Here is a 22,962-nt window from a genome sequence, read left to right as displayed (position 1 = left end):
AGGAGACAGATACCATGTCACTCCCGAGTCGGACTGCACAGCCATTCTCGGCGGTGCAGATAGACTCTTAAGAAGCTACACCATCGTCTCTCGAGACGGACGGCTGCCGACGACTACATGTTAATCTGTTCTCTATCAAGTTTCAAGCTGTACTTCAGGTCTGTATTATGAATTTGTTGAACAAATCTCCCCCTCCTCTAATCTTTGTGCCCATCCTTCAGACTAATTCTTACATCAAAAAGCTTGCTGTTTCCTACTCTCCCAACGAAAATTACCTATTTCTAGCAATCAGCCAAAGTCCAGATGAAGGACAATGGCTACATAAACTGAAGGCATTTCCTCTGGTTCCAAGCTCAGGCCCAAGTTTTTCAGTCAGGAAAATAAGTAATGACCTCTCACTGGGCCCAAATACATCCCTCTCAGTTCCTCGGGACCTGGATACTGTCTAACTCTTACTTCACTTCCCTACACCTACTGTCCTCCCACCTAATCAGTTCATTTTCCATAGCAATAGCTCGCAGGGGTATGGTGAGTATACGTCACTTTTCAGCACCACCCTCCATCACTTACTCTCTAACCCTTCCTGGGGTTAACAATGATCCTATGTTAATTTTGCACAAACTTAACAAGCTGAAGACGTAAAGCCATATATCCTCTTATTTTACTATAGTCTAAGAAGCTCACGAAGTTACTGTAAGAACACAGAGGAGTTTGTGGCACAGGTTTTGGTTAAGAGCAAAACGCTCACTGGAAAAAAAATTAATTATTAGCTATATATCCAGGGAGATTTGACCCCAGCTAGCAATTTTTTAGTTCTGCAAATACTTGGAGTCGTTAATTATGTAATTTGTTTTATTCATAATTTGTTGTGTTTTAGGATACCAAAAGTGATTCCAATGGCTGCTATTGAACAAAAAAATTTTATCCTCATCTTAAATCCACTGACCCATTGCACTCAATGGCAATATTCAATGTTAAAAGGAACATAAAAACAAACATGCACACAATGGCACAGTTTTCATAAAGGTCTATTTCATTATTGGTGGGTAGCTCATTTAACAGTTAAATACATTTAAATAATGTATAGATGACTGCACAACCGCAGCACTGATGACTAGATAACCAATTCAACTAGAAACCAGCTAACAAGTAACTGTCTAAATATTTAAAACACAGCTCTTGTTTAGCTCATCCTTTGTTTTGATCATCTTGGAGGGAAAAAAGCCTGCTGGTCACACTGGAAACATATTAAGGCCAAATCTTCTGATATCCATTCCCAGAGGTTTCTTTCAGCTGGATTAAGCCTCCAACTCCAGGGCAAGCCCAAGTTTGTGGCCTCCAGCATTAATGCTCTTCCCATCTACCAGAGCAGACAGCGTAAGCTTCACACCTGTTAACAAAAACAGACAGCCATGATGTGCATGAAACACATGAAGAGTCTGCAGTCTTCTTTAATGACTCCGGAGCTTTTGTGTCACTCCTCCTCAGCCTGTCAGATGACCTATTAGGGCCAGCCACCAGAGGGCACTTGGGAGTATCTGAGACACCAGAGAATTCTGTTGGCATCATCCCGGGTAAGGCATCAAGTCACAGAGCACAAAAATGTTAATAATAAAGTTCAAAGTGCTCTAGAAAGTATAATAAGATGTTCAACATACTATCAGACTGAAAGAGACTAAAAGACAATCATAACTGAATTCTGGAAAGGAAAAACTACAATAAACACTTCTGGGGACAAGTGGAGAAATCTGAAGAGATTATAGTATGTATGAGGTATTATTAATGTTAATTTTCCTAGCTGTGACAATGCTACTGTAGTTGTGAAGAAAAATGTCTTACTCTTCAGAGTAAGGACTGATGTTTCTACATGTCTGTAAAACATACATTTAAATAATTTATAAGGACATGTGAAAAAAAGATTATGTACACAGACATGGAAAGATAAATGTGATAAATGTTATAATTGGTGAATGTGGAGAAGGGCATACAGATATTCATGGTACCGTTCTTTTATGCTTCAAAACAGTCAAAAAGTTTGGGTGAAAATCCCTATTTGGAGGAGGCAAAAGTTCCAAGTGCCTTGGAACCTTACCATCCAAATGGTAGTTCAAGAACCAGGGACTCTGGCATCACCTAAAAGCTTGTTAGAAAGATAGAATTTCTCATCCCAGACCTATAAGAAGAGAATTTGCATTTTAATAAGATTTCCCAGACAATTCATGCACACACTAAAGTTTGAAAATACTGCTCTAGAAAACTCAGCAAGGCTCAAAATAATGTTATGTAAATGAGATTATAGACAGTAAAAAACCAAAACGAGTGAATTTTGATTGAGGAAATAAAAATTACTATAAGACATTTCAGGTGTTAGTGAGGAAAGTGAACAGAATGAATATTAAATACTAATATGGCATCACTTAATCTTCTCAGGTGTGATAACGGTTATCAAGTTATGCAAAACAGGGGAATGTTCTCAGGAGATACATGCTTAAGCATTTAGAAAAGTGTCATGATAGCTGCAACTTGCAAACATCCCAGCAAATAAAAAAGAAACAAAATTTTTGCCAAAAGTAATCATGTGTTCATTGCCTGTCAATTTTGTATGTTTGAAAGGTTCGCAAAATAAGAAATGAAAACTAATTTTTAAAACACTATCAAAAAAATCCTACTTTATCAAGAATACTTACCAGGCCTCAGAGTCTGAGTGTAGCCCACTCCAATTAAACTAGAGTTGTTGACTTTTGCCTAAAATAAAATGAAAAAATTAAGAAAAATTTTTGAAAGGAGACAAAGCCCCTACATGTTTCCCTATCATGCAGTTATGAAGTGTTCAGCCTTTTTATTCACACAATAAAATGTAATACTGTTACTAAGCTAAACAAAACCAGGTGCCACTTAATTCTTTTCTTTTTTTTAATTGGTTGATTGATTTTAGAGAGAGGGAGGAAGAAAAAAGAGAGACAGAAACATGGATTTGTTTTTCCAGTTATTTATGCATTCATTGATTCTTGTATGTGCTCTGACTGGGGATCAAACTGGCAACCTTGGCATCAAGGTACCGCTCTAACCAATTGAGCTACCCAGCCAGGGCTTAATTCTCGTCCATTAAACTCAAAATCAAATTGTCAGTAGGACAAAATATTCATAGTATCTACTGGAATGTGCCTACAAGATCTACTGCTGTCCACACAGCACAAGAGACTAAGCACTCTCATAAGAAATCGTCCTCGTTGAGTCTAATCTAGCACAAAACCCCACCAAAACAAAGCTAATGGAAGTCCATCGGGCTCAGTAGCTATATGGCACACACAGCCTCAAAGTGTGGGATGAGAAGTTTAAGTTCATGACTTTGACATACACCTTACTTCCAAGGGTCATCCTAAATAATCAAAACCATCAATGTTCAAAATTTCCAAATGACAAGTACTTCCTCTAAGAATAAGACTGATTAAACCTTTTGCCTCACACTCTCACACCTCGCATTAATGCCTCTGGGTCTTGGCTATATGTAAACAGACTGTGTGTCATTACCGATCCATTGTTTTGCTATTCTATTACTGTCGACCTTAGTCATAGGCCTTCAAGGGCTGAAATGGGAACTAGACATGGTAAGGGGTAGCTCCATTCTCTCCCACTACTAACATTATGCCATCTCCAGGGCCTAGGTTGCTCTTTGCTCTTCATCATTTTGAACGCTATGGTAAAAACAGCCTCTGACTTCAAAACAGACTTGGAAATGATCTGTCTACACTTTTACAAAGTGCAACATCAAAACAGCCCAATCCATAGAAAGAAATGGCGTAACTACACGGGTAAAAGTCACAGAAACGGCACTTATATTTAGTTAGCACTAGAGCCAAGTCTTCATGAGCCACCAATGACCATGTGAGCTATCTGTCTCAAAAAGAAAGCACCACCAGTGACCATCCTGTGCCCAACAAATTGAAGAGCCTCAGAAAATCAGATACAAGTTCCTACTACTTTTGGAGTAAACCATGAAACTGTGAAGTGGCATCACGCAATGCTTCAGATGATGCCTGAGTAGGGCAACAATAGCACTACTTAGTAGGAAATGCTAGATACATTTCCAAATAATCCCCAGGAATCACTAAATGATGCACAGGCCCCAAATTTCCTTCTCATTTTATATTCTAAGAGAGCTGCATCTTCTGCTGTCATTAAACCTGTGATGGCTGCATAAACATAAATTTGAAGAGAGTAACAATGTCGCTACAGTATACTGTGTGAATCCTGAGATTTATATTGCTACATGCAGTCAGAAACAGAAAATGGGAAAATCAATGAATCACTGCCTTCCCAATGGGAAAAGCATTCTGGGTGCTTCTCATTCTCTATTATAGCTCTGCTAAGGTAAAACAAAAATGGAGCTAAAACTTAACTGCCTAAATTATCAAAACATTCTCCTGAGGAATGAAGATTATTTTGTGTAACAAATAATTCTCATGGAAGATTTAACTTTCTTTCATCCCAGTACACTGGGTACAGGCAGTCCCTAACCTGTAAATAACTGACACACAGGAACAGCTGCTGATCTGCCTGAAATTGGAGCCAGCCCCTCTGATCCTGAGATACCACTCTCTCCTACCCTAACCCACTGCCTAAAGGAAGAAAGAGCCTAAGGACAGGACCATGGTGGCCATCTGACCCAGCTAACCCGGGATGGGGCGGGAGGAGGGCATGGTAAGAGTTCCTGGGATGCAGGACTCCCAGTGCTAAAGCTAGAATAGGCCCAGGCAAAGCAAGATGAGCTGTGAGCTAGCTGCTTACCATAGACACGAAGGAAACCAAGACATGCGGTCAATCCTGGCTCTACTGCTCCCCACCCTCCCTCCCTAGTAGTGGTGTTAAGTCCTTTCTCCAAGTTTTGGTTTCACCAACTGCAAAATGGCATTATGTACCACTGAGCACTGAGATCAAATCTGAAGATATTTTATAAACCATAAAAATACAAAGTCAGCTCTGGCTGGTGTGGCTCAGTGGATTGAGTGTCAGCCTGCAAACCAAAGGGTTGCCGGTCTGATTCCCAGTCAGGGCACATGCCTGGGTTGTGGGCCAGGTCCCCAGTGGGGGCGTGCAAGAGGCAACCACACATTTCTCTCCCTCTCTTTCTCCCTCTCTTGTCCTCTCTCTAAAAATGAATAAAATCTTTAAATACCAAAAAAAAAAAAAAAAAAAAAGTCAAAGTATCAGTTGAAGTACTCCCCCTCCCCAGCAGGAATGAGAACTGCCCAGAACCCAAAACACTGGCTTCCTTGAGCTTAGACAAGCTCGAGGCTCAGTTACTACCAATATGCTTTTGGAGCTAAACTTCTATGGCCTGGATACCAAACCTTTAACACTGTCTCTATTTTTTAAAAAAAGCAGTATTCAAAATTCTAATCCAATCTGTATGTAAACTGGGGATAGTGTGAAGCACAGTTCACATTCTCAGCATAACATATCCAAAGATTAATTCCCACAACCAGAAAAACCGTTTATTCTAAACCCATAGTAGTACTCACAGAAATGGAAGCAGTGGGATCCAACTGATATTTAGCTGCAATGCCAAAGCGAGTGCAGTTGGTACCCGATGTCCAAGCAAGGTTTACTGAAGTGTCAAGATCTTCACATACTTTCTGATAAATTGAGCCTCCAAATTCTGTGCCATCGTTGCTATATTTTAAATTAATAAATCAAGAACAGGCAATGTTATACATCTAAGGCACTAGGTTGATATTGTAGTAGCATTACATTTAAATAAAAGCTATTGCTTACATGGGTCTCTAGTGTTCCACTGAAATTTCTCATTTTAAAAGGTCTTTTCCCTACCTATGCCCAAAACAAGGATTGGTCAAATAAAGAATGCTACATCCATTCAGTGGAATTACCAGCCACTAACACTCATGTTGTAGAATACATAATGCTATAGGAAAATTATCAAGATGTATTAAGGTAGGGGGGGAAAGGGGTTATAAAATAGCCTTTTCAGTATCTATTTTATGTATATAGCATATATAAAAAGGTAGAACACCAAAACATAAACAGTTAACAAAAATTATATACTTACACGGTAAGATTATGGAAATTTTTTGTTTCTTCTTTGTTCTATTATTTACCAATGCATTATTTTTTTTATAAGGGAAGAAATTCTTTTTCAGTCCTTTTGACATATATATCTAATCTGGGTTAGGTTAAAAACACAAGCCTTGGCTGGTGTGGCTCAGTGGATTGAGTGCCAGCCTGTGAACCAAAGGGTCACTAGTTCAATTCCCAGTCAGGGCACATGCCTGGGTTGTGGGCCAGGTCCCCAGTTGGAGGCACATGAGAGGCCACCACACATTGATGTTTCTCTCCCTCTTTCTTCCCCCCTTTCCCTCTCTCTAAAGATAAATAAATAAAACGTTTTATAAAATACACCATACATTTTAGGAAATCAAAGCAGGTCCTCAAACATCATAAACAAATAAGTCAAATAAATGCAGTGGCAGAACCTGGCAATGTTTTACCTATTCTAAAAATACAAAGCACACCAAGTCTCGTAGGAAATGAACATTTACTCTCTCAGCACTGAAAGTCAGACTAACATTTTTAACTACTCATTTTTGATGGGTACCCTAGAAATGCTCAAGGATGATCTTTTTATTTTAAGAGAAATCCTTTAGGTTTAACCTACATTAATAAATGAGAGGAGACATCAGTATCATCCTGAGGTCCTACATCATAATATCCCACAAAAGAAATACTCACACATTAGTGTGTAGCTGGAAGTCCCCAGTCCTGTAGCCCACTGCAAAGTTATTCCTTGTCAGCTTTGATTTGGCACTATCAAAGGTCATCTGGTATCCAGCAAGCCAGCCCTCATAACCAAAGACAGCTGAACCATGGATTGCAGGTCCAGCAAAATCAAAGTCAACATCGCAACCAAGGTTTATACACTCCCTCTTGTAAGAAGACTTGATTTTACCACTTTTCTTTCTGGAAAAAGAACAAACTGACTTGAAACTGATGCCAGTGGGAAAGATTTACATAATTTCTGCACAGAGGGCACACAACAGACTTAAATAAACTGCAGTATAACTGGAGTAAAATGTAGATGAGGATAAGTGGTAATGGAAAAAAATACAATAAAAAAGTAAAAATTATGTCCTGGCTGGTGTGGCTCAGTGGACAGAGTGCCGGCTTGCGAACTGAAAGGTCGCCGGTTCAATTCCCAGTCAGGGCATATGCCTGGATTGAAGGTTAGGTCCCTAGTCATCTCTCTCACATATCAGTGTTTCTCTCCCTCCCTTTCTCCCTCCCTTCCCCCTCTCTAAATATAAATAAATAAAATTAAAATAATAATAATACATTATTTAAAAAGTAGCAGGGTAATCATAAGAGATTTTGTGTGTGTGTGTGTGTGTGTGTGTATGTATCTCTCTCTCCTTCTCTCTCTCACACACAAACTAAAAAGACAAGGGCACATGGGGTAACTTGACTGCCATTGGAAGGCTGCCACCAGGAGGGCTGCTTTGCATAACTGGCAGTCCATCACAAAAGTATATTCAAAACATATTAATTACCCAACTTAGTGCCACAATGAAAAGAGACAAATGTTTGAAGGCAAGCTAGTGACAGCACCATAGTGTTCATCCTTCAAAGGCACAAAAAGAAATTTACAACAAGGAATCTGTGTAAGCTGTTAAACAGTAAACATGCATCTTTCCTTTGGGGTGGTGAACACACAATACAGTGTACAAATAATGCATTGTGGAATAGTGCACCTGAAACCTGTATAGTTTTGTTAACCAGTGTTACCCCAACAAATTCAATAAAAAGGAAAATAAGCGAGTAAATAAATAAATATGCACTTTCCTAAATATACAGAAGAGAAATGCTTTTAAATTTAAAGCAGATACAAATGTCCACGCTTACCCTGTGTTTGGTGAAAATGTGGTATCAAATGTCAGTTTCAAACCTTGACAAATCTATGTTGAAAAGAAAAAGGAATTATTTCAGCTTTGCTTCCCTTTTGAAATGCAAAAATAATTAATACTAAAGCACATTTTCAAAATGTTACCTGGTCTTCAATTGCGATTTCTGTTCCCAGAGTGTTATCAGTGTTCCATTTCTCTGTGAAAGTCAGACCATACTCACACCATTTATATTTGGTCTCCAAGGTCCCAGTAACTTTACCAGTGTCTGTATTAGATGAACCAGATGTTGAGAATTCCTATTGAGACAATAAATAACTTCATGAACTTTCTCACAAGCATTTAAGAATCTACTAACTTACACATACCAAAAAAAAAAAAACAAACAAAAAAAAAAACACTGAAACACTTAGTAACTTCACTAATCCTTCTAGCTTGCTGAATATTCCCATGCTCTACTACTCAGTAAATACAAGAGTGAAAAACTGGCCTGTAAATTACTAACTGCCACCTTAGAGCTGACATTTCCAACCAATCACAAGTTAATCTATACCTAATTCTCAAGTGAACGACAAACTGTACACATTTCAAGGAAACTTATAAGGTGATTTTATTTGGGATTCAAAAATCACTGGGGGCAGCGGGAGGGGAGTGAATGTTTTGGTACTGCATCCAATATACCTGATATTGAATAAAACACTAAATAAGTCACTATGGTTATCACATATACCATCATTACAATCAAAGTTTATAACACATATTTATTTATTATAAAATGTTTCCTGAAAGTCTTTAAAGGGAAAGTATCCCACTTCAGTAATTCATGCCATGAAGAAATAATTATTTTTCTAAATTCTTAGGTAATCCCAATCTTCTGTTTCTGTAAGATACAACAGTCTTCACCAGGTTTCATGCCTTTCCAACCACCTTTCACACTACCATTAAAAAAGGGGGAATAGAAGTAGGGGGAAGGAATTATAGGAGATTTACTCTACAACTGGTTTATATCATGCATAATATAAACTATAGTATGTATAACAGATGGTATCAGTAGGAAAATAATCTATATACAGGGATCAATTAGAAGTGCATTATATAATCTTTTGTTTGTAGCAAATAAAAAGAACTAGCAAATCCGCAGTTGCACACCAACTAAAAAAAGGACGGCATAATATGGAGGAGGGGTTATCTGAAATTTAAAATCTGCTACAGATAATCCAGAAATCTAATAATCTTTCAGAGCTCAATATGCAGGTAGGCATTTGAAATCTTCCAAGATAAAATGTTAAAAAGCCTTCTGAGGATTCTGATTCACAATTTGTCTAATAATGGTTATACACCTTGGCCACTGGAAAGCCAAGTCTGAAGACAGCTGATCTGAACCTCTAAGAAGAGAACTTCTACCTGAAATTGCGATACCTACAAAAGTAAGGAAACATCAAAACCTGTGCAAATAACAGAAAAGGCCAATCACCCTTCACTTAGAAAACAGAACATTTGCATAACTATTGCTCTGAGGTGAAACAGACTCCAAAGCCTTAGGTCTTGTACACTATCTCCTGAAATTAAATGTTTTCATTAACAGGAATTCAAGTCAAGGCTTGGTTCTCAATGTCCATACTGAAAAACACTGGTATTATGTCAGGAAAGAACACTGGATATAAAATTTGGAGTCTTGGCATCCATTTGTCATTTACTAAATGAATAACACTGAAGAAACTTCTTTTCTGGAACACAGTCTCCTCAATTATAACAACAAAATTTATCTCTAGAGGATTAAACTGGACTGACACTGAACCTTTCCACATTTTCATGTGTTCTACACAAGAGAAAAGCAACTATATGGAACATGTTCTTCTAGCAGATACTTGGAAAAGGGAATGTACAAGAGTAGGTACTTTTATTCCTGAATGACACTAATGATTCTTAAGGCCCCACCCACTTCCATCCACCAATCCATAGGTTAAGAGCTAGCCTATATACATGCCAAGGAAACCTCAAGACACAAAACCAAGATCACACTGTGGGACTAAAACTGGGCCAGACGACACCACTGGCAGGGCTTAGGGGCTTAGACCCTTCACTTCATCACCAGACATTTAGGCTTCTATGTTCTGGGGTTGCCCAAACATCTCTGCAGTTCAGGTGAGAAAACAGAACCAACCAGTCATTCATGGGATTTATTTAGGGCCAGGTACAAATTACAAGATCAGTACCACACTTGTTAAATTATATACATTAAATAGAAACAAAAAACATACTATATATAATCCATCTCCTATACGTTCTTCATGATCTTAAAACATACTTTCTTAAAACTTTCCTTAACCCTGTCCACAATAAGTCCTTTCTTTCCAACAAAGATTTTGATATATCAAACTATCTAGTATTAGTATACTTCTCTAACTGTAGTTTAAAGTTTGTCACTCCAACCAGTAAATAAGCTTTTTAACACAAGACTGAGTGAGTCTTTTACCTTTTTTTTCTTTTTTAAAGCGGTCTTTTGTGTTTCAACAAATACACAGCAAGTGTTTATAAGGAGCCTCAACAGATTAAGAGTGGGAACACAAAATAAAAAATAAACACTAAATTACTGCTCTGAAATCTGTTACAATAAACAAATAAGTCACCCAACCACAATGAATATTCAGGCTTCTTTTCAGATCAAAGAAACCAAATTATATACCTGACAAATATAAACCCCAGAAACCCAAGTCTAGGCATTAAACTACAACACAATTTTAATACCAGCTACATGCACTAAGGAAATTAACAACTACAGCCAAGAATTTATTAAAACGACCAATAATATTCAATACGCACACACTATACCCATCCCCCAAACAATGTCAAAACAAAAATTTTAGAGGGAGAAAAAGAAAATCAAACCAAATTAAATTTTATTTTACTCCCTTTTAGGGAGTTTGTTAGGCAGAATCAAGACATCCAATCGCAAAAACACTAACCTCTTTAAAAATACTCAGATCAAGATTCTCTAAATTCACAAAATATATATAGATATCTTCCCTAAGGAGAGCTGCTAGAATATGGCCAGTATAGAAATGATTAGTACCCACAAATGAAAAGTTACTGAATAATAGCCCCGGCCAGGTGGCTCAGTCAGCTGAAGCACCCTCCCATACACCAAAGGGTTGTGGGTTCAATACCTGGTAAGGACGCATACAGGAGGTAACCGATCCACGTTTCTCACATCTATGTTTCTCTTTCACTCTCTCCCCTGCCCCTTCCCTTCCTCTCTAAAATCAATAAACATATCCTTGGGTCAGGATTTTTTTAAAAAGTTACTGAATACTTTTATGCCCAGCATTATTCTTAATGCTTTTAACAGGTATTAAAAGAAAGGGTTATGAAAAAGTGTAACAGGTTCCCTACCTTCAAGCTTATAATCTTACTGAGTCCCACATGACCAGTGTCTTTACTGAGTTCTTTGTGCAGACATAGTAATATGGCAAAACACCACATGAAAAAAGACCACAGCCAAAATAAATCAAGTTACATGCAAATCCCTTAAAATTAACTTCTGCCTTTTCTTTACAGTAAAGTGGGTACATTTTTGTTTTGAACATTTATAGGTACACAATTACATGAACATTCATCAGAATTTATTAGATATTTAACACTCACCACGCCACTGCATGACTTTGTTTTCACGTCCAGTTTCACCAACCCAAAACCTTAAGAGAGCAAATTATTACAAAATGACTTTTGCATAAAAAATGCATACCAACAGTTGGCTACACATCTAAAAAACCAAGGATTCACATGTTGTGCGGAGATAAAAATGTACGTTGAAACACAATACTTAAAAGAAAAATTTTAAATTATTCTATGTTAAACTGACATGAAAGGGACAAAACATTTCTGCAGCTTTGTTTAGTGTTTTGAAACCAAAAACAAACTTTCAAACCACTTTAAAACCTAAAATGAGAGAACCAATTCAGTTTAAATCTCAAAATAGCCAAGTTTATTATGATAGACATTGAGAATATTAACTCCAAAGGAGTTATCTCCCCTTGGGATTAATAATCTAAATAACTGGGAGAATAATCTAAAGTAGAGGAGGGGGGTGTGTGTGTGTGTACCCAAATCTTTAATAAAAAAATTTTTTTTCACTTGAAAAGCCCAAATCTGATAGGGGTCACCTCCACAAAAGCAAAAACAGTAATACATAATAACAATACCACTAATAACCCTAGTCAATCAAGGCCTAGGCTACATCTGAAGAAAATGAAAACACACCTGTTTTTCTTCTTTTTAAAGTAAAATCCTTGAACTACAGTTTGAAAATACTGGAGGAAACTAGGATGGAGGGTGATGTGGACTGGTACAGAACTATTTTAACAAAAATTTTATCTAAAATGTACCCAACAAAAGAATTAATGCAGCAAGATAATTACAATTTAAAGAAATTAACCATTTCACTAAGCAATCCAAACACACACTTTCACTTCTGATCAATAAAATTTTTTTTTTAAAGTTCTTACCAAATCCTTTGTTGAAAATATCTCTGGCAGCTTTGCCAAGGTCAGCATATGACGGAGGGATACACATTGCTGATGGGAGGAAACATTCCAGTGTTAATAATGTGCCTGTTCTCCACTTTCTGTCCAAGAACTAGATGATGACCCACTGCTATCTTTACTATCTTTAAAGCAGCTCAGTTTGTTGATGTGTTTTTGATACCACCAAAAATTACGATAAAACTGTACTATAACGATCCATGAAGGAGATACCACCAACAAAGGCTTATTTCTAAATGGATGACTACAGTACATGACTATACAAAGTTGGAAAATTCCTTCCAAAACAGAAAAAGACTTTCTGTTCCTCACCCTCTCAGACCAAAGAATCAAACATATACACATATACACATATATCTATCCTTACAGACGTATCAGCCAAAACTCAAAATTCACTGGAATGAACTGACATAACCAAATGAGACAAAATAAAAACCTAAGACAAGGTCCTCTCCCCCAATATATCCCTTAGGATCCTCACTGAGGTAAAACTAACATTCGTAAGTGAGAAGAAAAAGATACATAATACTCTGGGAATTTAAAAACTGGAACTAGGAAGTAATACGGTCATCTATATTCCACCCAAGTGTCTACAGCAATTAAATGTCAAATGGCACTTTCAACATATTAAGGATACTGAAATCAGCCAATGCTGTGCGGTTTAAGAGCAAGCAATCTGAGTTCCTGACACGAGCTCATTCATTCTAAGGGCGTCCACGCCCTTAGGCGCACGTGTAATGACCTTGCGCTCTCACAGAGGAGTTACTACTTCCTCTAGAAATGACTGATCCAATCCTCCAAAAACCCACTCCAACAACTAATAAATTTTTGCTTTTGAATTCGCCAAAGGCACGTCCAAAGGCTGAAGGTGAATGCAGCCACAAATCTACTCCCCTGGTCTATTCCCTTTTTCCGAAATCCAGCAGCCCAGCCCCTTCTCTGCATAACAGGGAGTCAAGACGGGTGAAGTGACTGCCGAAAAGGGCGAATTTCCAAGTTCTTGGAGAGATGGCAAGTAGGGGGCGGGAGGCGGGGTAAAAAGTTGCAGTTATCTAGTCGAAAGGCTTCGACCCCCGGGACACGACCGCCCCGTCCCACAGAGATCCCTACTGTACTTACGCCGAGCGCAGCTCTGTCCGTAGGTCGCCATGGCGAAGCCGCGGGAAAAGGTGATCTGCGAGGACAAAAAGTGCGGTCAGGGGGAGTAAGAAGGAGGTCAAGGAGCCAGAAGGGGTTTTCAGACAGAGAGGGGAGAGGGGCGAGGGGCCGCGGGGCAGTGCGGCCATCTTAGGGAGCCAGGGCCAACCTCGACTCCCGCTCAGGCCTTCTGTCTGGCCGCTGGGATCTAGGCCACCCCCAGGTCGCAATGAAACGGGCGCCGTGGTACCTAGTGGTCTCCTGAGAGGGGGCGTTGCCGCCGCTCGCCTGCCTCGAGATGGGGCTGCGGCTGCCGGGACTGGAGGGCGAAGTGAAGGAGACACCGTTCCGCCCGCCGCAACCCAATCCTCCCCCCTCCAGGACCCCGCCTCTGTTGCCAGGGCTCTCCACGGCGCCTGTCTCCGCAGTGCCGCCCGCTGCCCACACCAACCTGCTCCGGAATGGCGACGCGGATGGACGACACCCCCGCCCTCTGGGTGAGCTGCGTCGGTCCGTCAGCAGCAGCTGGAACAAGGCAGAAACTGCAGGACCTCTGGTCAGGCAGTGACCAGGCCAGCCCCCGCAGCGAGGGGGCGGGGAAGGGCGGATGTAACACTGTGGGTACCGCGCTGTCGGGGGATGGGGCAGAGGCCCCGCGCATGCTCCTCACGAGCGGGGCGGGGCACCAAGTAGGAGTCCGTGTGGGGCTCTGCGCGACTGGGCGCGGCTGCACAGTCTGAGGGTCACGTACATCTCTCAAACTCCTTTTCGGTACTGTTTCCCAAACCCTGCAGACAGTTCCGGGTTGGGGCGTCTACAGAGTCGGCTGAGCATTATCCCCATTTGCCCTGAGCAAGTGCAACGAGCGCTTCTGAAATAGCCTCTCTCTTAAGATCCAGAGAGAAAAGAATGCGCACCGAGTACCACCTTTGGCCCCCTCGAGCCCTCCCTTCCTTCATCCGCTTCCTAAGGCTGTGTAATTGCCCTGCTGGGCGGGACTCTGCCTAAGAGAATTTCTTGAGCTGCCCCTCCCTGAACAAACTGAGCAAGTTTCAGGGTGCACCGCCCCTTTTTGTAGCTCCCGCTTTAGGGTTCCTCTCTTCTGCCGCCTACTCTCAGTTTAGCGATGGGACTGCTTTACACAGGACAAAAGCGGACCTATCCTGGTGTGGCATGTCTGCTAAAAAAAATTGGGAATCATGCTGACCAGTAAAGAGAATGCTGCACTCAAGCTCCCTGGGTGTGCAAAAGAGTGAAGGAACCAAGGGAACAAAAACAACAAAATAAGCCTTTTAATGAAATAGAAGTAGGGTCAATTGAGGCTCCAGAATCAATCCCCAATCTCAGCAATTTATCCCTTCTGGATTCGTTTCATCATTATAAAATGACATGTTTAAATGAGATGAAGTGGTTTTAATAGCCTTTAAGCCATAGTCTATGAAGCATTTTCCCTCCATTTCCTCTGGTTCTGAAAGCCATCTCTGCTCAAATACTGCCAAGGTTCCACCATCCTAAACCCGGAAAAAGATAGCTAGTTAGGCTTCCACAATCCAAATCCGAACAGCTGCCATGGAGGACTTCTGACCCATGAGAAAGCCCAGCCGGCAATCTTGCCTGGTCATGGTAGGGATTATTCATGTAAACTTTACATGAAGAGTAGAGCCTTTGCTCCTAAGAGTTTAGGCACTAGAAGCACTAGTCAATTCAAGCTCAGACAGGTTGGTCTGAATCAGCTTAGCTGGGCTGAGAGCAGGTGTGCTGTGGGCTCTGTTAGATGCTATTGTGAGGCTAAGAATAGAGATTAACATCCCATCCCAACTGAAGCAAAACACACCACGTCCCAGTAAAACCGAGCCCCCTCTTAGTCACCTCCATTACCTGCAATAGGGCTTATTCACATTGTGAACTACAGTAGTCCCTCCTTATCCAGGGTTTGCTTTCCCTGGTTTCAGTTACCTGTGGTAAAATGTGGTCCAAAAATATTACATGGAAAAGTCCAGGAATAAACAATTCCTGTTTTAAATTGAATGCTGTTCTAAGGAACATGAGGAAATCTTGCTCCCTTTCTCACTCCTTTCTCACTCCCTCCTGCCCTGGATGTGAGCCATCTCTTTGTCTTGCCTCTGTCCATGCTTAGTAGCCATCTCGGTTGTCAGACAGACTGTCACGGTATAGCAGTGCAAGTGTTCAAGTAACCCTTATTTTACTTAATAATGGCCCCAAAGCACAAGAGTAGTGATACTGGCAAAAAGAAGCTGCGAAGTGTATGAATGTACAGGAAAAAAACATAGTATACATGTGGTTCAGTACTTTTCATGTTTTTGTTGTTGGATATGAGGCCCTTTTGCAGAGCTACAAGGAAAGCATCCCAGAGACCTGTGAATGGGGAGGATGAGGTTCAGTGGTAAGTCTTATTGTGGATGAAATGGGAGGCTGTGCCCAGGTTTCCAGTGTCTCATCTTCACCTGTCCCACTGTCAAAGAAGTCCAGCCTTGTCTTCAATAAGCCCAGGAGAAAGGCCAGTGCCCATAAAATCTGTGCCATTGGTCAGTCCAGTTCAGTCCCTGACCCCATCCAGCTAGCTGAGTCTGTGTTCCTAGCTGCACTCCCGCTGCTGCTGTCCCCAGGCCTGTGCTTGGAGTCCATGTGTGGCTGTGGGACCCCAGGCAGCTATTAGGGCCTCCTGACTGCTATGGAGAGAGAACATGTGAACAAACGGTGAACACATGTTACTGAGAGTGAGAGGCTGTGAGAGAGAGAGAGAGAGAGAGAGAGAGAGAGAGAGTGGGGGGGGTGGTGAAAAAGAGAAGGAGAGATAATCTTTGTTAGGTTGATTATACTACCTTGGGCTGGGAAGGACCAGGTACCCTTTCAAACTAACCAATCAACTTCCCAGTCTTTGGTGGGCTTCTGCTGGTTTCTCCCTCTAATCAATCCATTTCCTTAGTCTTCTGGGTTTCTGTGTCCTTATCCAATTTGACCCTTTGCCCAGGCTAGACTCTGCCACTTATGGTTACCATCTTAGTTCCTACTGGGCATGACTCATAGTAGAAGCACCTCCCCCACCCACCCCCAACCCCGTGCCATCTTGGTTTCTATTAAGCATGCGCCCAGCAGAGGAATTTCTCCTGCTGTTTTACCTTTCTCTTCATAATCCTGGCTAATGATCAGTAACAATCCTTTCTGCCCACTTCAGGGATTAGGTCCTGATGCAGCAGTCCCCTGCAGAGCCTATTAATGCTGCAGCTTTCTAGTGAAGCAGGCTAAGTGTCCAATTCAGCTCCCTAGTTTATTATGCTTGATAATGTCTGATTCCCTTTGCTCCAATATTTAGCTACCTATGCTAACAGTTTCAGGCATCCACTAGGGGTCTTGAAACATATCCCTGGTATATAAGGGGTGTGGACAAAAAAGGGGTTCAATGGAAAGTAACCTCACAGGGTGATCTGATCATAGCTTCCTAACTGGGCAGATTATGGTGGTTAGTCATGCCCCAGGCATATAACTTCCCTAGGAAAATGTTTATCTTTGCCTTAGCAAGCCTTGTCCATTGTTCTTGTATTTCTAGGTTAACACACATTTGAAATCCCAGAATACCTACCCCTCGAGAAGTAACCACCCTCAAGGGAGTACATAATCTTGTTAACTACCTATAATCCAATACCTGCCTTGCTTTCTCCCACCTTCTTGTAATCTTCCTTAAATTCCATCCTTAATTTCCTTTTTTAATTTTCTTTTTTTTTTTATTTTCAGAGAGGAGAAAGGAGGGAGAAAAAGGGAGAGAAACATCAATGTGCAAGAGAAACATAGATTGGTTGCCTCTCACATGCCCCAACCCGGGACCTGGCCCACAACCCAGGCATGTGCCCTGACGGAATTGAACCAGTGAGATTTCAGTTCACAGACCGGCAATCAATCCACTGAACCACACCAGCCAAGACCCATTCTTAATTTCAAATAGCTAAAAGAAATTGCAAAACAGTTATTCTCCAGAGCATCTGAGATCTTGCTTCCTGGCAAATGTCATCATTTTTTGCTCAAATAAACTCATAAAAATTCTCTATAGGTTTGGATGTTCTTATGTTGATTGGGAGTCTCCTGTATCCGTAGCATTTTTAATCCCCAGAGAATATCACTTTGCCACAGAATACTGATATGAGGCTTCACCCTCTACAAACCCAAGGAATATATATATACCATATTTTTTGCTCCATAAAATGCACTTTTTTCCCCAAAAATGTGGGGGGAAATGTCTGTGTGTCTTATGGAGCAAATATTGCATCACAGACCGTGATGTGTATTACCTGACCTGTCAGCGGTGGTGACAGCTATCAGAAGAGGAAGCAGTGGGCCCACGCAAAACCCCTGGGGACACTTAAATGTTTCACTTTACTGCTGAATCTCAGGGTGTCTGATCAGTTGCCATCCACCTCTCCCCATCATCCTGGACCTGAAAGAGTGCAGAGAGCCACCTGACACTCCCAGCTACAATCATTGACTTGTTGAATCAGCTGAGGCTAATAATGGGTATGAGGTACAGTGTCAATTGTCAATTGCCAATTGCTTTTGACACTGGGTGTCAGTAAAACCACCACCAATCACCAATCACTGTGTCTTCAGCTCTGCCAATCACAAGAGGCAAATGGGTGGAGCTGAAGTAACGTTCTCGGCTGGCTACTGGCTCCTTTAGATACTACAGCTGGCTCTTCTACCTCCATACTGCTTCCAGTACACACCAGATTTCTGTGTGAGGAGGCCAGCAGTAACTGGGTGAGCAGCCATAAATGCTGAAGTTTGTGGTATATAAAGGGAGTTATGGTGGGGCCACTATTCTAGTAGTAACACAGGCACTGAGGGGATTAAGGTGTTTCACTAGCCGAAACAGGCACTGGGGGTAGTCCGCCAGAACCTGTAACTAGGATAGTGATAATCTCAGTGACTGTTACAACTAGTGATACCTCTTAACTCCCTCAATACCTGTTATTAAAGGCCGCCATAAATTCTGACACTAGTGATGATGAGTTCTTGGGGTTCCCAGAAAACTAGAAGACTACTTGAACCTTGAAGTCTCTCCTCATTTGTTAATGTCAGTGATGAGGATTCTTAATACTGCTATTGACTGCTGTTTCAACTTTACATGGTTGAAATATTATTCTGTTACAGTTTATTAAATATTTTAGTACACCATTTGGTTCAGAATATTTTTTTTCTTGTTTTCCTCCTCTAAACCTAGGTACATCTTAAAGTGCAAAAAATATGGTAATTCCTAATAACCAGGAGAAGAGTCATGGCAAATTATTTCAAAGTTGGATTCAGTAATATATATATGAGTAGTTGCATCCAAAGCCCTTTAGACCAAAGCAGCATTGCCTGTGTTACCCACAGGGGAAGCAAAGTTCATTCAGATGCTGTTCCTGCTCTCAAGGCACAAATAGTCAAGTGTGTGTAGTGTCAAGAACTGGGGAAGGCCCAAGATTTTACCCTACTTGCATGATAGCAAGTTGGTCTGCCATGGTTTCACAGGTTCATAAATTCTAGCAGAAAATGTGAGACTGGAAGTTCGGAGACAAAGGACTTTAATACTTGTGGCACAGCAGAGAGCATAAACTTTATGTTCACATCAGCTCCTCTTGCCCTCTGTGTTCCACAAGGGTGATGCAGACTGCCCTAGGTAGAAGATGTACATACCATGTGTATGAGTCACAGCTGAGGGGTCCTGACTTTAGGAAACTCCCTGCCTTATAAGGAGCTGCTAACTAACCTGCCCAAGCTTTGACTCAGAGAGACAAGAGTATACTTCTCAGGGAATAAAATCTGCCCTCTGCCCTAGAGGGAGAAACTACCTCTAGCTGCCATGACAGTTTGAGATAAAAAATGTCACAGGACCTGCAGAAACACCATGGAGAATTGTCCCACAAAAAAGGGTGGAGAATTCAGGAGTTGCAAGTACAATGCTAAATAAATGTAACCACACAGAACTGGTCACAGTCAGAAAGTTTGAAAGTAGCACTTGTCAAAATGAAAAAGCCAATAATAGATCAAGATTGGAAGGACAAAATTCTAGAAAAAGGCATGTGCAAAGTGATACTAGGGTTTTAAGAGGTAAGAATCATTTGGAAACCACAAGTAGTTAAGCTGGAAAAATCTATAGAAAAAGTTGAGAGGTTAATCTAAAGATGTTGGCTGGAGTCAAATCCTAAAGTAGCAAGTGAGGAGTCGTCTAGAGTGGCTGGAAGCAACATGTTTTTTTTTCTTTTATCCGTTTTCGCTTTTTCTTTTTTTCTTTTTTGAACAACATTTTTAACTTGAGCAACTGGAGGACAAATGTTCCACTCATTGTGGGAAGGGCCACAGGAAGAGGAACAAGTATTAGGGTAAAGAGAATGAGTCAACCTTGGCCAGTGTGGCTCTGTTGGTTGCACGATTGTCCTATAACTGAAAAATTGTGGGTTCGATTCCCGGTCAGAGCACATACCTAGGTTTCAGGTTTAATCCCTTGTCTAGCGCATACAGGAGGCAAACAATTGATTCTTCACTCTCGCATCGGTATTTATCTTTCCCTTCCTCTGTCTCTCTAAAAGCAATGAAAAAATGTCCTCAGGTGAGGATTAAAATATGTTTTTTTAAAAAAGAGGATGATTCAATTTCATATGAGAAGGCAAGGGCCAAATCTAAATGGAGTTGTCCAAAAGGCAGTTATAAAGCCTAAGAGAAAGGTCTGGGTAGGAGACACTGGCATTAAAATTTTAGTTTTAATTATGACTAATGGGTATGATTAAACTCAAAAAGAGATGGGGTAGGAAAAGTATATAGTAGAAACCTTAGGAGCATTGGTGTTTTAGGGACAAGCAGCAGAGGAGGCAATGAAGAAAACTGGCCAAAAGTGGTCTGGAGGCTAAAAGAAAACTCAGGAGTAAGTACTTTCCTTGAAGCAATAGGGGGAGAGCAGTGGGGAAAGGAGGAAGTGCTCAACATGTCACATCCTGAGGAGCAGTCAAGTGAGGTAAGAGAGTATTAGTTACCATTACTTAATAGCTTAAAACTACCAATATTTCATTATATAAAAGTTTCTGTGGGTCAAAAATTAGGGAATGGCTTAGCTGGGTGGTTCTGGGTCATGGCCTTCCGTGAGGTTGCAGTCAAGATGTTGGCTTGGGCTGCAGTCTTCTGAAGGGTTGACTGTGCTAAAGGATCCATGTCCAGGATGGCTTCCTCATGAGGCTCTTGGCAAGGAGCCTCAGTCCCTCACCATGTGGCTCTCTCCCTGGGCTGCTTGTGTGTCCTCATGACATGGCAGCTGGCTTCCCCCAGACCACGTGATCTGAGAGAGAGAGAGAGATACTGAAGCCATCATGTCTCGTATGTTCCAACTACAGGAAATATTTCTGCCTTATTCTATTTGTTAGAAGTGAGTTACTAAAACCAGCCCACAATCAAGAGGAGAGGAATTAGGTTCTACCTTTTGAAAAAAGTGTCAAAGAATTTGTGGATATATTTTAAGTCACCATAGTTGATGTTCTGGTCACAGTATTTACATCTCTCTTACACGGAAAATACACTAACTCCCTCCCAAAACCTCTAGCTTTGATAGCATCAGCAAGAGGCTTCTCAGGCATAGTTCCTTAAGTGCAGCAACACCAGTATAACTGCCCTTGATCTGAAGACCTATGAACTGAAGAAACAAGCTATCTACCCCCAACATACACACACACCTGATACACACAAGGTAAGAGACACAAGATAACTTGCTAAAGATACCCCTGATAAAAAAGGAGAGAAATGGGACTTATACAGGAGTCCACAGCAGTTCTGAAATTTAGCCAGGAAAAATTTGAAGGTTCTTTTATGAGTCCTATACTTATCTCTGCAAGATTAGGTCACATGGGGAGAGCCAACCCTAGGTATACATTTCCTCTCTTTCTTCCCCACACTCTGTCCCACAATGTTAGGTGTGTACCCCAGTCCACACACCCAAGCTCCATCCTCCCCTCACATACACATGCTCCTGAATGCCACCTTGGCTTAGGTGTGTGTCACTGGCAGTTCAATCCATGCTCAGGAGGAAGGGCTCTGGAGAACAAGTCCATTCAGGCTCTAGAAACAGGCTCAGAACTGCTTCCAAATGGAAGACTGAGATATTCTATATCCAGAGTTAGTCCAGATATGGTGAGGGTGGGCATGGGCTTTAGTGGGTATGTTCCCTTGGCCCTGCAGGCCTCCTCACCCTGTAGGAATAGGCACAATCTGAGAAGAGTTAGAGTGGAGCCCTCTAACTATCTTGCCTATGTCTAAGGACAGTACTGAGACTAAGGCCTAGGAATCTTCATGCAAATGAACATTGAGATGAGATAAGAGAGAGAGAGAGAGAGAGAGGAGAGAGAGAGAGAGAGAGAGAGAGAGAGAGAGAGAGAGAGAGAGAGAGAGAGAGAGAGAGAGGACTGTAAGCTGTGGATATGATTAGAACATGGGATGCTAGCATGTAAGATTTAGCAGTGGAGCATTCTGGGTGGTGAGGAGCCATGGAAGGGTGAAGTAAAAATGAAGTTTACTGGAGTTGAGGTGGTCAAAAAGGATGGGTGAGGCAAGATTGTTGGAGCTGCCTCCTACATATCCAACACACAATGGTGGGACAGGCACAGGTTGTTTCTAGAAATACTGAAGTTACTAGAATAACAGGTAGACAGAAAACTGTGAGTCAGGTGCCAAAGTCCTCAGGAAACAAAAGGGAGTGACCAGGAAACTGGTCATAAAGGAGGACAAGTAGAGGATCGTAGAATTGATGGCATGAACCTCAAAGGAGGTGATTTTATAGTCAAGTGGAGAACTGAAGAAACTAGCCACCCTTCCCATCCCCAGGTCTAAACTTAGGGTTGGGGAGGGTGTGAGAGAAGGAACAGTCTTCCCTAGGATCTAATATCCACAGAAAAAAAGTAGTTTTTGCTAAGTGAGGAGAGTGAAAGATCATTCAGTGGTGAAACTGAGGACTTAGGGTGGTTTGTTTATAACAGAACAAGGTCTAGAGGTTGGGGATGGGATTCAGGGAGGACAGGAGTGGGAGGACAACCAGGAAGGAGGAAGTATAGACAGTATTGGGATGAAAACTGAGGAGAGCACAGATGAATAGAGAGGCTTAAAAATATTTGGGGGAGTTAGGACCCATGTCTGGGAGTGAGGAGCATCCTAGGATTAACTGGATTCAAAGGTCAAGCCAGTACCAGTGAAAAACCCTGAAATTATGCATAAAGGAAAATGCACCTGGTTTTGTGCATGCCATGCTGGGCTGTCATTCTTAGGCACCCTAAGGCATGAAAATCACTGATCTAGGCTATCGACTCCTAGCAGTGACTAGGGAGAAGGAGGAGCATTATGAA

The 22,962-nt window shown here is 41.3% G+C and overlaps 1 protein-coding gene across 1 annotated transcript; it reads right to left on the bottom strand.

Moving 5' to 3' along the window:
* Positions 1-1,012: 1,012 nt before the first annotated feature.
* On the bottom strand, positions 1,013-13,976 carry VDAC2 (voltage dependent anion channel 2). The gene is made up of 10 exons (XM_090278255.1): positions 13,842-13,976; positions 13,574-13,628; positions 12,419-12,487; positions 11,559-11,608; positions 8,060-8,212; positions 7,915-7,967; positions 6,748-6,975; positions 5,523-5,673; positions 2,688-2,745; positions 1,013-1,390 (listed from the first exon to the last, which is right to left on the bottom strand). Exons 2-10 carry the CDS (start codon positions 13,602-13,604, stop codon positions 1,299-1,301), a joined length of 885 nt encoding a protein of 294 aa, XP_090134381.1. The 5' UTR covers positions 13,605-13,628; positions 13,842-13,976; the 3' UTR covers positions 1,013-1,298.
* Between the last annotated feature and the right edge of the window lie 8,986 nt (positions 13,977-22,962).

The sequence above is a fragment of the Furipterus horrens genome, unplaced genomic scaffold (assembly GCF_987537825.1).
Source record: "Furipterus horrens unplaced genomic scaffold, mFurHor1.1.pri manual_scaffold_5, whole genome shotgun sequence".
In the NCBI taxonomy this organism is placed as follows: Eukaryota; Metazoa; Chordata; class Mammalia; order Chiroptera; family Furipteridae; genus Furipterus; species Furipterus horrens.
Note: the sequence above shows the minus strand (reverse complement) of the source record. Positions and strands in the feature narration are given on the sequence as shown.

Bases quoted from the DNA above. Each gene is read 5' to 3' on its own strand.
- VDAC2 (XM_090278255.1), bottom strand. From the start codon at position 13,604: ATGGCGACCTACGGACAGAGCTGCGCTCGGC. The intron at 11,609-12,418 runs GTAAGAACTTTA...TGCTCTCTTAAG, and splicing joins TATTTTCAACAAAGGATTTG to GTTTTGGGTTGGTGAAACTG. The intron at 7,968-8,059 runs GTAACATTTTGA...TTTTCAACATAG, and splicing joins AAATCGCAATTGAAGACCAG to ATTTGTCAAGGTTTGAAACT.